General features: G+C 45.3%; 1 protein-coding gene across 3 annotated transcripts in view; it reads right to left on the reverse strand.

Moving 5' to 3' along the window:
- Positions 1–10,007: 10,007 nt before the first annotated feature.
- The window catches only part of LOC119171433 (uncharacterized), a 33,748-nt gene continuing 27,121 nt past the window's right edge, over positions 10,008–16,634 (reverse strand). For all 3 annotated transcript variants that reach the window (XM_037422251.2, XM_075891930.1, XM_075891929.1), the window contains 3 exons: positions 13,910–13,968; positions 12,132–12,197; positions 10,008–10,240 (listed from right to left, as the gene is read on the reverse strand). In XM_037422251.2, coding sequence (XP_037278148.2) covers positions 10,113–10,240; positions 12,132–12,197; positions 13,910–13,968 — 253 coding nt within the window. In that variant the 3' untranslated portion in view covers positions 10,008–10,112. The remainder of the gene's footprint in view (positions 10,241–12,131; positions 12,198–13,909; positions 13,969–16,634) is intronic.

The raw sequence follows: 16,634 nt of genomic DNA on the forward strand, positions 1-16,634 counted from the left end.
CCTTTTCAACTACAGCTTGCTAGAAACAATAGGTCGTACGTACTCAGACGTCCACTGAGCCTTACTTGACCTATATACGAGACATCCTGGCCTAGTGCCAGAAGAGGACCATACCATGTACGAGGCTGAGAAGATCTCGCACATTTTAAAGGATGTTGCCGATGAGGCATTCAACTTGTCCGTGCTTACCAACGTAACGACCATCGATGCCGTAATTAAAGAACGTCGTCAGCTCGAGCAAGCAAAAAGTTGGCGCATTCCGCACCAGTTCCATCGTCTCGCCAACACCGCTGTCACATTGATTTGCGAAGGAACCCCATGTCAGCCATCCACATCTGAAGATGTGACACGCATAGTCCAAGGACAACTCGAGGCTGTGTGTTCGACTGCCAACAAACTAACCTCGACCGAGACACTGGTGCCCACTGTCGGGTTGATCTAGGCCATCGTTTGCCAGGAATTTGCTAAAATGGGTCTGGTCGTTTGCGCCATGAACAATAAGGATGCCTCTGTAGCTTCTGTAAACAGGGCCACCACGCAGCCGTCAATAATCCCCTCGTTTCAGAAACCCATCCGAGTGAGGAAACAGCAAATGAAAAACAGATCTACTTCGGCGGCGGCCGTGCAGGCCACATTGCTCATCACCGTCACAACCAGTGGCCCTGTACGCCTTCTTGTCCGTATTTAGCCTACAACAGTCCTTTCTACAATATGCCTCACCGTTATTCGTCCCGCACTGAGTCTTCAGCATTCCATTCCCGAGGATTATAGCTGCACGCTCCCGTCATCACCGGTACGGGCCCCCTCGATCCAAGCCGTTTGTCTCGATCCCCCTCACGAGTCACTGCTCACCCTCGCCATCGTTTAATCCCTGCATGAAAACTAGGCTGCGCAGACCCTGGAGGTGAAGATACATGGTCGACCGTAACCAAAAATCATATGTCGCTTTTGCGTCTACACCGGAACACCCTTGAGGTCCATGTTGACGGCAGTCCTGTCCAATCGAAACAGGCGCTCTCGATTCATTTATGAGTGCGGATTTTTGTCGTCGCCTGAAGATCCTTCTGCCACCCTTGACTAGTGTATACATGTCGCTGTTGCTGATGTAGGAATGTGTACTGCACACTTTCTGTTGCAGGCCATCTGGTGGTCATCCTGTTTACTGTTCTTGCCACATCACTTCCCGAACTCATACTTGGACTGGATTGTCTCGCCAGCAATTATTGTTTGCTCCACTGGCACAACACAGTGACCCCCCTGGCCAACCTTCATGTCGATTAAATTGCAGTGACTTTATTCATCCAGCTTCGAAAACTATTACGTACGTCATGTTATGCTCAGCAGCTGTGCCCGACGGAGAACACTATATACGCTGCGTCCCCTGATTTCCTGCTCACGCATTGTGTGGCTGTTTCCTATACGGTTCTGAGCATCACGGCTAAATATAGAGCCTGGCTGTTCATTGTAAACTTCTGCTTCACAATTCAAGTGCTCCCACAAGGCATATCCGTAGCCACTCTTTGTTCGCTGCTGGATTCACAGGTTCGAAGTTTTCGCTCTGGATGCTGTTCCTACGCAGCACGCACCGCCAAAAAGAAGTTATGGTAGCCATCAAATTCAGTTCAGTTCAGTTCAGTTTATTACCCTAAAGGCCCCCCTTTCTAGGAGGGGCATTACATAAGGGGTGGGGTTTTTATTTAGGTTAACAATAAGCAGTAAGAGTTGTTTTACCATTGAAGATGATCAATAATACGGTCTTGAAAGGCAGATGATGAGGCGATGTTGGCGATGTCCCGGGGGAGGCCGTTCCAGTCCGTGGCTGCTCGAAAAAAGAACGAGGCAGAAAAAGCAGTGGTGCGCGAAGATGGGCGGGAAACCTGAAATGGATGACTGGTTCGATGAGATATGCGTGCTGCGGCTACTATATAAGGTGGCTGATTGAGGGAAGAATGAAATACTTTGTGATAAAGCACGAGAGTTGCAGTGCGCGCCGCAAAGAAAGGAGTGGCAGTCCAGATTTCGCTTTCAAAGATGAAATACTGATATCGTATGAGTAAGATGAGTGAATGAATCTGGCAGCACGGTTTTGTACCGCTTCTAATGCTTTGATGAAATACGCTTGATGTGGGCTCCTTATGGCAGATGCATATTCTAATTTTGGTCTGATTAAAGATTTGTACGCAAGTAATTTTACATGTAGGGGGGCTAGGCGGAGATGGCGTTTGAGAAAACCAAGTGCTTTAGTAGAAGCTGAAACTACATTAGCGATGTGGGTACGCCATGATAAATCATAAGACAAGGTTATTCCAAGATATTTATAAGAAGGTACTGATTCAATTGCGGGGTTAACGACGGAATACTGGAAGCGATATGGGCAGTGGCGACGAGAAAAAGACACAAGTTTACATTTAAAAGGATTAAGGGTCATTAACCACGTGTTACACCAATTAAGCACGTTGTTAAGTTTACTTTGAAGATACAGGTGATCATGCTGGTTACTGATAGTGTGATAAATGGCACAATCGTCCGCGAACATGCGAATGCTGCAGGATACATGGTCGGGCAAGTCGTTAATATATATTAGGAAAAGAAGGGGACCAAGGACAGATCCTTGGGGAACGCCTGATGTGACTGGGAGAGAGTTAGATAGGTGGCCATTAACAAAGACTGACTGAGAACAGTTAGTGAGAAACTGTTCAATCCAACGAAGAATGTTAGGGTCTAGAGGCAGGTGTAAAAGTTTTAGCGAAAGGCGGCGGTGAGGAACTTTGTCGAACGCTTTCTCATAGTCTAGAAAAATTACATCAGTCTGCATGTTACGGTCTAGGTTAGTGTGCAAGTCGTGAAGAAAGAGCGCTAATTGTGTTTCGCAGGAGTGACCTTTACGAAATCCGTGTTGTGATCGATGAAAACAATTACATGAGTCCAAGAAACTTGCGATTTGAGAGTAAATGACGTGTTCCATGATTTTACAGGGTACACTAGTTAATGAAATTGGGCAGTAGTTCAAGGGTGAGTCTCTGTTACCTGATTTGTACACCGGAACGACCTTCCCCGTTTTCCAGTCATCTGGAATGATTCCTGAGGCGAGTGACTGTGAAAAAATCAAAGATAAATAGGCGGCACAAATTGATTTACCATTCTTCAGTAGCTTAGAGTTAATTGAGTCCATGCCAGCTGACGATGAAAGCTTCATGTTATCGATTACGGACGCAATGCCTTCTTCGAAAAATGAGATAGTTGGCATGAATGCTGCGATGTTAACTGATGGTGACTTGTGAAGGTGCGTCAAGTTCTCGAGTAAAATTAGATGCGAATGCGGTGTTAAATATTTTCCCACATTCATGGTCTGTCACTGGTTCATGCGCGTCGTTAGTCAGTGTGATGTCGTGAGTCTGCTTTGGATTTAAAGGTTGCCAAAATTTTCTGGGGTTGCTGGTTAGTAGCTTTGGTAAGTCATCGTGATAAAATGTATGCTTGGCGTTCCGAATCTCAACTAGATATGATTTTTCCACTTCGAAGTATTTACCCCAGTCACTCCGCGTGTCACGGCGTTTGGCCGAACGGAAGAGCCGTTTCTTTTTATTTTCTAGCCGCTTTAAACGTACAGAAAACCATGGCCTATTGTGATTAGTATGAAAGGTAACCCTCGGAATGAACATATTAGTGAACACACTCAACTTATTTTTGAATATTGACCAGTTTTCATGTACTGTGCGAGTGGGAAACACTGATTTGTACTCAGAAAAAGAGGTGTTAAGGTCTTCAGTTATTGCATCGTAGTTTTCCCGGTCGTGAAGGCATATTGTTTTTGCGTATGTGTACTTTGGAGCAGAACTGAATGAAAATAGGGCATGTATGATTTTATGGTCGCTGATTTCTGGGAGATAACTGATAGATGAAAGGTTCTCAGTTTAAATTTAAAATATTATCGCTGCTGACGTTTCGCCTGAACATATGGATGCCCTCCATAGTGTTGTGGGGTACTAAGGCCCGTATTCACAAACGCTCCTTCACTCGACCCTTCACTCGAAACGCTCCTTAAGTGGCCTTTTCCCATTCACAAACCGCCCTTCACTTGAAAGGCTTCCTTCACTTGAAAAAATCTTGAGCGTTTCCTCGAGATTGTCAAGGAAGCGATCGAGCTACCTTGAATCGTCCCTCGAGTGAAATATTTGCGCCAGCATCGCGTTCATGGCGGAGCCCGTCTCGCTTTGACGGCGTTTCTCGATCAAGTAGGCTGCCACCGCCGCGTTCTTTCGACAATGACGGTGCGCGTTTACTACGGAGCTGTCTTCGAACAGTTCAGCAACGGCTACTGTGGCGCCGGGACAAGCGGGCGTGGTGTCAAAAGGAGCACTCACCAGTGCCGTGATGTGTTGCGTTCCGTGCATGAGCCAGTGGATTACCTGCCTTCGTGTGTGCGTATACTCTTCGTGCGAGTGCTCCATGACTTACTGCGGAATCCAGTGCTTTGAAGTGTTTTGATGAAGCTCGCACACCGCATCAGTTCAAGCGTGGTGCGAAAGCTTGACAAGTGAGCGGCATAGCAAACTTTTGATGCGCTGGGTTCACCGTACTTTAGAGTGGCTTCCTCTCCGGTGAACCTTTGCTGCCCTAGCCGAAATTTACGACGAAGCACACCTCTGTTAGACGGCCATCTGTACCAATGAGAAGGTAAGTTCTCCTGTGTTTTTTTTATTTTTTTTCCTGCTTCGGTCAGCTTACTATTAAAGACAGTTTTAGAAAAGCACAACACAATACATTGGGCGCAATGAGTGTGCTGCTGTAGCTACTACGCGTGAAACATAGCTTCTTTATACAGTGTCTATGCAGCTCACAATACCAATGAACAACCAAGTACATATTTAGGGGTTCAAGCAGATGATCATGCTCTGTGAAACCTGCATGTACGCAAACGTGTGTCAAGTGTCGTATGAAAACGCAAACATATGAAATATAAATGCAGCAGATACATAATGAGATAGTTTTTTTTAATTTAACCCCATTCCTACCCCCCGAAGAAGAATTGCTGGCTATGGCACTGATTCGTGCAATTAGTTAATGAAATTATATACCAATATGCCTCGTCAGCTGCTTAAGTGCCTGAGCCAAACATGTGTCAAAATAGTCAAAGCTCAATACTTCAACCATGTCTGTTCTTTAACGCGAGACATACTAATGAATGTGTGCACCGCTAGAATTAAAGAAAAATGCGGCTTTTGTATCCAAGCTATTACGTTTTTCTAATACTATTTCTTGCCTCTTTTGTGCAGGGGACCAGCTGCCGACAGAAGAACACAGAGAAAAGGCCTCCTAAAATCTGCCGTATTATCAATGCATTGTAGAGTTTGCACGACTGTATACAAAAGCACAAAAATAGCAGTGAATGCGTGCAGCTACACTGCAATAGGCACGCTATGTCGTGTACTTCCTTAATCTTATTTATGATGTCCTCCGAGCTCGTACTTAATCTTTGCAGTGTGTAGGTTGCATATGTTTGATTGATGAACACTTTTCATTTGCATTCTTATGTTTGGCACGTTGCTCTTCATCAGCCACATGTAATAAAGGTCCATTTGCCATTCACAACTGCTGTTTTGTTCATTTATCAATACATAATTATCGTCGTGTTTGTCTTTTCATGATGAGACAGGACTGCAAAAACCACTTCTCCGATTCTACAGGAAAGCAGTTCTAGGAAAATTAAACTTGTTTTATATAAAGCAGCACCACTCCTCTTCCACGGAACTGAGATGGCGTGGTTCTAACTGGTAGACTTGCTAATGATGCAGCAATAGCGGATATTTTATTTACAAGGTTCTGACAAGATGTATCCGCGATGACTGCAATACTCTTGAGCATTTCTCACCGCTTTGTTTCACTGGTCTTCAATAAATCAGCAGAATAATATACGCTGCTCTTGACGACACTTTTTCAAAGGTTGAGAGAAACCACAGGATAGTTTTTAAAACAGAACAGCGCCAAAAGTCAGACGCGGCTTGAATTTTATGATTTCCAAAAAAATAAAACATCCCCTATAATTTATGTTGTGCCGGGGCTTTGGAATGCAGCACAGACACCACGCTCCTTTTCAACAGGTATTTCCAGTGGTTATATTGCAAATAAAATCCAAAACATTAGTGCAAAGGTAATTCATGCACTAACGATTGTGCTTCTGGGCATGCAGATGAAGGAGACGGAAAAAAAAATTAAGACGTTGCCGCTGTGTGAACTTGGAGACGGAAGCTACACAAATTTAAAGTTTACTTCTATGCGAATCTGACAAATTAGACGCATCCACAAATGCAGGGCAAATAGAAAAACAATGCAAAAACAATAACTTATTGCTTGCAAGTTTAAAATGTTAAAGTTGACACACACACATCAGTCCCTATTAACCGACTATATATGTTACTAAATGAAGAAAACAACTTTAAAATGTATTTTTCGCCAATAGTGAAAGAAAGGCACACGATCGCTTTTCTTAACTTGCGTAGCAGTCTAATTCAAACGCTCAGCCACGAGTATAACATGCCTAGTTTTTAACGCTACCCTGGTATAACCTTGAATATCAGTTGCGAGCAATGTCTTTCAAATTTCCTATTATACGCAGAGGAACAACTACGAAAGCGCCACGGTGAAATTCGCAGTAAATGAGAAAAATAAACATTGCACAGGCCCCTGAAATTAGGAACTGTGCAGGTACTCCCGTAGCGTGAACGAATTTACGTACGAGTAATCCTTATACATAATGCGGTGGTGAATGCTAAAAGCACGCCAACATACTGTGATATATAGTAAAAAATACTCATTCCACCGCGTTATACATTCGGTGGCTACATTAGTGATCAGAAGGCTCTCAGTAAAGCGAAAGTAAACAAAGCAAAAAACCATCTATTGCGCTTCCTGTCATCACTCATGTAGTTCGTTAGTCACCCCGGCGAAAGTAGGCTCTCAAACAACACACACGCAAACACTACCGTAAATATAAACTGCAATTAATAGACGCATACAAGACAAAATAAACTAAGCAGGTAGACAGGTTCAGCAGCAGACGAAATGCCATCAGCTGTTCGTTCAGCTGCCTGGGTTCGACTGTTGCCAGACGTGAAGGAGGGTTTCGCTAACTCTATCAGCACAAGGCTTAGAAAAACAACAATACCACTCTAATTGCACGTATTTTGCTGTAATGTCAATTTTTAAAAAAGAATAACTAGAAAAGGCGTTTTCTTAATGTACATAGATAGGCAAGTCCTAACCACAATTACGAATACTCTCGTTATCAGGCGCTTTTCTCGGCGCATGCAGTTCACTCAAGTGAAGGCAGCATTTCCAAGGCCTCCCTTGGCGAAGGAAGTGTGGAGGAGCGTTCATGAAACGCAGCGGCCCCTTGAGTGGAAGAGCACGCTCCACCTTGACTTCGTCAAGTCGAGGGGAGCCCTTGAGTGAAGGAGCGTTTGTGAATACGGGCCTAAGAGGACATTTTCGAATTTGGTGATTGACCTTTAGCGCAGACGCTCATTGTCCAGCATCGTATACACACAGCGGATGGTGAGGGTGATCAAATAACGACGCCTTTTCCGATGCGCCTGCTTTTTGTGCCTTTCGCGCTTAGCCAGTGCGATGTTCCGTCCACGTTATCAATGCAAGCAGCAAGTCACGAGTGTTAGACGATATAAATAGCATAGCACAAGGCATCGCTCCGCGATACCAGCTCCGCGTTGGCTTTGGCAGTCAAGCCACTGCTGTCGTGTGTTAGCTGCCGCCGAGTTCGCTGCCGCGTTAGCCAGATGATGATAAGCTTTAATTCATTTATGAGCGTAGCGGTTGGCGTTACGCGCATGCAGTTTGGCTCAACTTGTTCATCGCCTCCGTTGTCGTTTTAGCCAAGAATTTGATTGATTGATTGATTGATTGATTGATTGATTGATTGATTGATTGATTGATTGATTGATTGATTGATTGATTGATTGATTGATTGATTGATTGATTGATTGATTGATTGATTGATATGTGGGGTTTAACGTCCCAAAACCACCATATGATTATGAGAGACGCCGTAGTGGAGGGCTCCGGAAATTTCGACCACCTGGGGTTCTTTAACGTGCACCCAAATCTGAGCACACGGGCCTACAACATTTCCGCCTCCATCGGAAATGCAGCCGCCGCAGTCGGGATTTGAACCCGCGACCTGCGGGTCAGCAGCTGAGTACCTTAGCAACTAGACCAACGCAGCGGGGCAGCCAAGAATTTGAGGTGGCCACGTTCGCCCAAGGGTGCATGAAGTCCGGCGAAAAGAGAAAACAAAAGCAGCGCTAACACTACGATTCTCTCGTGGCTACCAACGATTAATCATCTTTTGAAAGCAAATGGGAACAAAAACTCTTCCAGCGAAGCACTAAAGCTCGGCGCAGTGGCTCGTAACCAATGGCGTTATCTGCTCCCGTATTCCGCCAAATCTGATGTGGCGGCAGCTTTGGCTCTGGAGGCAGCTCGCTACTGTGGCGGCTCCTGACGTTTGCACGGTGTCCATAGCAAGGTCGGCCTCTCTGCTTTTCTGCAAAGTTGTTCTCTCTCTTCTCTGATAGCACGGCATTATGATATCTATAGCACCAAACGTCCGGTCCCTATAGCACTTTGGGGCTTGAGTGGATAGGTCTAGGGTGTATAGGTGTCATTTGTCCTGGCATTCTGGAAGTAAAGGTGTCAAGGAAACATCTCTGAATATGTAACACCTTGGATTTTATGTCGCCACTCTTGTCAAAATAACATGCGCCGCCGTAAACGTTGACGTTAAACGATGACTTCAGAGTCTGATTTAGTAAGGATAAGGTAAAGAATTTGATCCCTTCCACCTATGTTTAAAAGTAACACTCACACGAACCGGGCAATCAGCATGTATACACCCTTACATAATGACGCATTTCGATCCTATTGGAAGTGATAAAAGTACACAATTCGTTTCATTTCTGCGAGAAGTTTGGCGATATATATCGTACTAAGTGCTGTTGAGGCACTTTGCGAAAAGTATGACATAATTTCAGAAACTTCATTCGTTCTAACGAATGCATGAATACGTCCCGCTTAGGGTCACACGAGTGGGGACGAATGCGATGTATAGCCGGAATATGACATCGCAGGAGTACTGCTCTAGTTCTCTAAATTGCCAATAGTTAAAATTATTTAGTGATTCATAAAGTATTACTTTTTAACTGTGCTGTAATTGTGCTTTGCGCTTCTAACTGGTAATGCAGCACGAGGTTCGGCTGAGCCTGAACAGTGGATGAGAAAGAATGGCAAGAAATATTTATGTAATGATTTCAATCTTTCCTTTTCTGTTCCCACGTGTAGAGTGGCAAACCAGCTTTCATGGGCTATATAGGTCCCTATCGTTTCTTCTCTTTACATAATGCTATCTACGTTACTCGCCCATTAAAACGTAAAAAAATAGTGCTAAGTAATGCACGTGCTCTCGTTTCCAGCTTCTGCAGTTAATGGCAAATCAGAGTAATTTTGACTGGAACACTCCCATGAGACCCATTATTTCCTTGCATTTGCGTAGGTAGGCATGAAGCAGGGGGGGATATAGTTTTTCTTCCGAAGTTTTCAACTTACCATTTGTATACTCCTTCACTCTACGTTACGTATACGTTACTTTATGTTATCGTACACGCACACACACAAAGGCGTGCTGAAACATACATACATAAAGTGCGGTTATCACCCCACCCCTATCCTTCCCGAAAGACTTAAGGCTGTACTACTGTTGCCTTGAGGGGCCCGATTTTCAGAGATATGACGCGATTATCACGAGCAATTGCTCCCTACAGCCACTCAACCAAAAAAAAAGAAAATCTCCTTTTTAATCTGTGAGTACTTCGCCATATTATCCCCTCATCACTAACGATTAAAGAGAGAAAATATGGCCGTCGGAAACTCAGAACCCCCCACCTTCCAAAATGGCAAAAACGTAAAATAACTCTTTGGTATGTATTGTGGATGACTTTATTAGCAAGCGTTCATCACTCTACCAGCAATACCCGTAAAATTTTCCCACCACGTTTTTTACTTGTGATTGTAGCTTTTATCGTTTTATCGTTGTAGGATCTTCACCGCACGAATTTCAGGTCGCATGGCTCAGCGCAGACCTGGTGGCGAAGTGCTTCGGCGTTCGTGCAGCTCTCGTCTGTGTCGTAAATCTTGAACACGGTATAGTTGATGCCGATCAAAGTGACCACTGCGTACCAACCAGAAAAAAAGAAAAAAAACACAATACTGAGGCTATTACTCAAGCGAAGTTTCGACTGTAATGCTCAATTCCGACATAGAGAAAAAATGTTGAGCATATCAAACACCAAAATCTTGATAACGAAGCACTCCTATATGGGGGTATTATGGATTCATTTTTACCGCGTGGGGACCACAAGGCAGCGCCCTACTCTAGGTGCTGTTACGTTTGGCCCGCCAACTCATCTGGGCAGTCGCCATTCTGGTGAAGCCGGTCGACTAGGGAGGCTTTCAACTCCTCCGGCGCCCAGTCTGCAAGACCCTGTCGTATAGATGTTCCAGGAAGCTTCGCGAGGCAAGCCTTTTGTCGAACGGGCTCGTAAAGCGGCGGAACTGCGCCACTGTGGCGGGTCTGATTAAGTCAACCTTTTGACTCAGCTTTTGTCATCTACGCGAGGCCATCTCAACGCACCGACAGCCCGGAAGCGTAAGAACGCGTCGAAGAAGCCTTTCACCGGGATCAAGCGTTTGGACCACAGTGTAAGAATAGTGTGGTTTGGACTGTCTGAAGCTGAAAGCAGCATGGACCGCTGCTGACGTTCGGGTTAGCGGCCATCTCCCCGGAGGAGCTCAACTTTCTTTCTCTAGACTCTACCTCCTCGCCCTGCAGTGCCTTCAAGGCGTGGGCCGGGTGCGTCTTTGTGTGGTGCGTTCCTGTTACCATTGGACCGTTTCGCCCAGCCGAGTGGTGCAATATCTGCACCTTTTCTGGTGGGTGGACCACAAAACCTTCGTCCCCTGCATTGGCGCAAGAGTGTTCACCGCCTCCTTCGGACGGTGGTGACGGTGAGCTATAAAAGCCGAAGCATGATTGTAAAAAGGGGCTGAATCTTGTACGGAATCATGAGCTGAACCTCCGTTGCACATAATGCGGGATCTTCTCGATCCCTGTACAGTTCGTTTCTTTCTTCACTAATGTAAATAAATCTTTGTTCTACTTTTCTTACGAACGCGTCTCCTCACTGGCGAAGATCAGCTATGCGGACGATGGCGGGGAGCCAGGTACCTTAAAATGAAGCCCGCCGTTCCTGCCATCGAGACCTTCTTACCTTTAACCTACATGTGTGTTCTTGCATTTGAACCCCTCAATGTTAAGAGAGCACCGGGCATTGAAATCGAACCCGTGACTTTGACATCAGCAACCCCTCTAATAGTATGGAATGTTGATCGAGTTGGTTTGAGGCCATTCCTGGAAACATTTCGGCCCGCACACAATAGACAAGAAAACGAAAGGCGAGAAGACAAACAGGCGCTTTCCAAGAATGTCAGCAACTCATCTTATTTGCTTGGGTGGTGTGGTAAATTATTCTCATTTCAAAAACAGTCCAAAAAGATTACAAAATTTTAACGTTTTACTACGCCAGCTGCGCAAGTACATTACCCTGAACCTGTGGCATGCCAGCAATTATCAAGGCTTTGTTTATTATTATTACGACATAGACTTGCCCTCAAGGCATAATATTTTGTTCGTGCATGTGTATTTACACTATATATATGCGCCGTTCTGCCGTTGTGTTGTATGAAGTGAAGCATTGTCGTGTGTAACCTGTTTTTGCGTATCCAGCGGCCATAACGGGTCATGTGATTGTAGCAAAGGCCGGCTTGCAGGAGGCGTTGGGCTACTGAGCTCGATGTCTGTGTATTTTGATTTTGAAAGTCTATTTGATTTTCATGAAGACGATGAAAAGTGTGGGAAAGACTGTTAAACCTCCCAAGACCTTGCAACACGACTGGCTATAGTTTTCCCTGGTATGGTCGCATCACGTTAAACCACTTATTCCGATGGCGTAGCAGTACCACATGAATATATTTATAAGAGGCGGCGAATTCTCGTTACTCACCTTCCTTGAAATAGTAGCTTTCGTTTTGGTATGGAGGCAGCAGTTGGTAAAGGTATGCTGATGCACCTGTAATAAAAATAAAATGAGTCACTGAAACAGGTAATCTGGAAGAGTGATCAAGTTTTGGACTTCCTTTCAGGCCTTCCAAGACGTAAAAGCCTGAATCACTTCTACATTTCCGAAACTTTGATATTCCTGCTAAAATATCCCTACCTTGCCCGAATTATTACACAATGTAAGTGAGCAAAGCATTACGTAAGGTTAAAAAAAATAACTTCGTTGGGTCACGAAATGTTATCATTCACGAAACACCTATATTTAAAAAGTTCGTCATAGCCAATATGCTCCAGATATTTGGACACAGATACGTAAAACGCTTGCCGGGAGAAAGGATTAAGTGCTTCTATTCTGCTAGATGACCAAAGCCCGTGACCAACATATAATCAAATCTCTTGAAATTGGATGTTATATTGTAAATAAGGTATAATTAGTTACCTTTAAACGTATGACTACGCAGCCCAAAGTTTTCTCAAACCAACAATGTTTTGTTCTTGCACTCACGCATCAATTTTACCTTACCTCAGAAGCTTTTCCTGATTTATCAGCCTCACATCCTGCTTTACATAAATTACTACGAGGCTAAAAGGTAAAGAGCGCTATAATAAAGATGACTCTGCCCAGATTGTTCGAGAAAGTATAAGCATCATAACGTTAATACGCAGGAGCCACGTGAAAAAATGTTCCACCATGAAACACACTCGAGATTCAGCTGAGAGTGACGCAGCGGTGTGTATAAACTTTTCGGGTGCTCAAGAGGCTTGTGATTTATTTTTAACATCTGTGTAGCAAATATATTATACTACTATTCAATGCACACATATAAGTACAGCACGCAGCTTTAAATTTAGTGATCTTAGGAGGCTATAGCGACTCTACGCATTTAAAAAAAAAAACGTGTGGCTCAATCATCAGTTTGAAGCTGCATGACCACGGTGTCGCATATTTCAGCCTTATTCAAGTTGTCATGCCTTCTTTCTCATTTTAAAATAAATTGTCATTCTTCTTTCTACCATTTTTAAACTGACTTGTTTCATGACGAATATAACCAAACGTTTTATATTCACACATAAAAAATAGGAATAAAAGCCGAAAGCCACCTGTGTTGTTGAACGTCAACGCCGGTCTTGAATATGGACCAATTTCTCATTTACATTGTTTTATATATCCATAACATCCTTTCTTGATGTTTACTTCGGCCAGAAATAGACATCGGACATCACCGTACCAGTTACGAATGCCGCCAGATAGGAATTCTAAATATAATATCTGAGCTATAGTAAAATTTACCTTCGAAATAGCAAGAAACTATTGCCTTCTCGCAAAATAAAAAGAAAATATGATATGATTTGGCTTGAAGTACTACCCTTGTTGCTACCAATGAAATCCCGTTGTATGCCCAGAAATACGTCATAACTCGCATTACGAAAACTTTCTCGAGTATAAAATTAATCAGTATGATGGGATACTTCGAAGAGTTTGACAGCCTTGTAACCTTAAGTAGTACGTCCTTGGTTCATCACGTATGCTTTTGTCTACGTTACAGGTCTTATGAAATTGGCTCTGTAGAAATCGGCCACACAACTTCAGCTTTTCATGAAGCTTTATATAATGAAATCAACTCCTAATGAAAATCAAACATGTGCGATTAAACATTGCCTCGGTTTGGACATAGCTTTAAGAATTATACTGCGCATAGCGTTTCCAATGCCGGAACCTACCTTGACCTGATAGAATGCCGTAGTCCCCTTGTTCGTCGTACTTGGCAGAGACTTCGATTCTGCAGTGTGTTGAAAATAATATGACAAGGAAGAGCTGCAAGAGGTCTAAACAACACAACTGAAAAATACCAAACTTAGTCGCGAAATTTTTCCTTAGTTCTTTTTCTGAAGTGCAGAATATGATACTTTTCTCTTTATTTAGGAAAACACTGAACTCAGTTCGCCTCATGGTTCACTATAGTTACAGAGCGAAAATAACGAGGAAAAGAAACGAAGCATGACCATGGAGTGAATGAGGATGAGTGGGGCGAAGTGTCTGTCTGTCTGTCTGTCTGTCTGTCTGTCTGTCTGTCTGTCTGTCTGTCTGTCTGTCTGTCTGTCTGTCTGTCTGTCTGTCTGTCTGTCTGTCTGTCTGTCTGTCTGTCTGTCTGTCTGTGGATACGCTGTTTTGGCTACACCAGAAGAATGAACTACCTTAGGCCATAGAAAGCTTGGCCTCTAAAAAAGCTAGGGCTAGTGTCTTGACACGACGGGACACACCACTTATTGTCAAGTTTTTTACTAGTTCTTATCATGCTGTAAATAAGCCTTGCCTTTTAAATGCGAAGCATTTCTTAGGGAACTTCGGCGACTTTGAGCGTATATATATTACGAATATATATATATATATATATATATATATATTGTAATGAATTGATGAATCTGAGTAACGGACGCTCTGCTGGCAACGAAGAAGACGATGATGATCGGTGGCTGCAGTAGTAGCTCGCGCACGCCGCTCGCCATTAGCCAGACCTGCCTGATAAAGGACATTTTGCCAAGCTACGTCTGAACCTTTCTCGACGTACAACACCTCTATTTTAAGTGGTGGAGGAGCCGGGGTTCCCATCAACCTGGAACTTCGCAATCGGACGCTACCCTCACCGTTCACCATGACTGCTCCTGGCCCTTCTCAAGCTGCCTCACCAACGACAGTCTACTGCACTGGCGTGCCTCGGCAACGCGACCCACCAATTTTTCGCGGCAACGATGAACAAGACGTCGAGGACTGGCTCGTCGAGTACGAAATCGTAAGCGCTTCCAACAAGTGGAACGCCTGCGATCAGCTCACAAACGTGCGCTTTTACCTCGCTGATGTGGCCAGCCTCTGGTTCAAGAACCACCAAGGCGAAATTACCTACTGGTCCGCCTTCAAGACCACCATCTCCGCGGTCTTCGGCCGTCCCGCCGTGCGCCGGCTTCGCGCGGAACAGCGTCTCCGTAGTCGAGTCCAGCGCAGGGACGAGACCTTTACGAGTTACATTGAAGATGTCTTGTTCCTTTGCAAGCGCGTCGATGAATCTCTAACCGAACGCGACAAAATCAAACACATCATCAAAGGAGTTGACGACGACACCTTCCAGATGCTCGTCGCTAAGAATCCACAGACCGTCACCGATGTTGTCCACCTCTGTCAGGAGTACGACGAGTTGCGTAAGCAGCGTGTCTCGACGCGCAGGGCCGCAGAAGATACGGCTGAAGTTTCCGCCCTCGTACACGACGTCGCTGCTGATCACACCGTCTTACTGCCCCAAATCAAACAATTCATTCGTGAGGAAGTTGCGCGTCAGTTTTCTCTTGTGGCCGAAGCATCCGCGCCAGTGACCTCGTTAGACCCACGTCTACGCCAGGTCATTGAGACACAGGTCACGCAAGCACTGCCTCCATCGCCACCTGTCCCTACGCCGCTGACCTACGCTGCCGTCGTTGCTAGACCCCCAGCCCCACCTGTCTCTGGCGCATACCGGGGCACCGGGTCCTCCTACCCTACGACGCTGCCTACATACACGGCACCCCATCCCGTTTCGCCCCCTGCCCCTTCTGTCGTTAACCCATGGCGCACCTTGGATAATCGACCCATCTGTTTCGCATGCGGTTTCGTGGGACATATAGCACGCTACTGTCGCCGTCGCAACTTCCAGCCTCCAGACCACGAGAATTCTGCAAATTACCAGGCTGCCCAGAATCCCCGGCAACCATCTTCTCCTATCACCGACTCATTGTCCCCACGACGCCCTGTCGATTCTCGTCGGTCATTACCGCCCCGTCGCCGATCTGTCTCCCCGATGCTTCGGCGCACGAGCCCCGCTCGAGAGGAAAACTGACAGCCGCAGTTCCGGAGGCAAGAACTGCGTCGTCGTCTAACTTTCTAAGACCTCCTCTTTGTCCGTCCAACGAAATTGATGTGCTAGTAGAAGGTGTTGCTGTACGTGCACTTGTCGACACAGGCGCCGTCGTTTCTGTAATTAGTGAAAAACTGTGGCGCGATTTGAGAAAAGTTACAACGCCGCTTACGAATCTTGCTCTGCGTACAGCCACCTCCCATTTCATCGCGCCGACAGCTCAGTGCACAGCACGCGTTCTTATTCAAGATGTTTGGTACGCCGTCAACTGTGTTGTTCTCCCACGTTCATCTTACGACGTAATACTAGGATGGGATTTCCTTTCTACCCATCAGGCTCTCGTCGACTGCGCTCGTGCTGAACTCACGTTGACGAATCCGTGCCTTGATATCGACCACCACAGTCCCTCGAAAGTGTTTGCCGCAGCTGACGTCCGCATCGCGCCGTTGTCCGCCGTCCTAGTGCCTGTGTTTTCCCCTGCTGCCACTAACTCGATGCTCCTGTTCCAACCAACTATAGCTAGTGTGCAACACCGAACCATCGTCCTCCCGTTTGCCGTCATC

This window comes from Rhipicephalus microplus, chromosome 4, assembly GCF_043290135.1.
Source record: "Rhipicephalus microplus isolate Deutch F79 chromosome 4, USDA_Rmic, whole genome shotgun sequence".
Classification (NCBI taxonomy): Eukaryota; Metazoa; Arthropoda; class Arachnida; order Ixodida; family Ixodidae; genus Rhipicephalus; species Rhipicephalus microplus.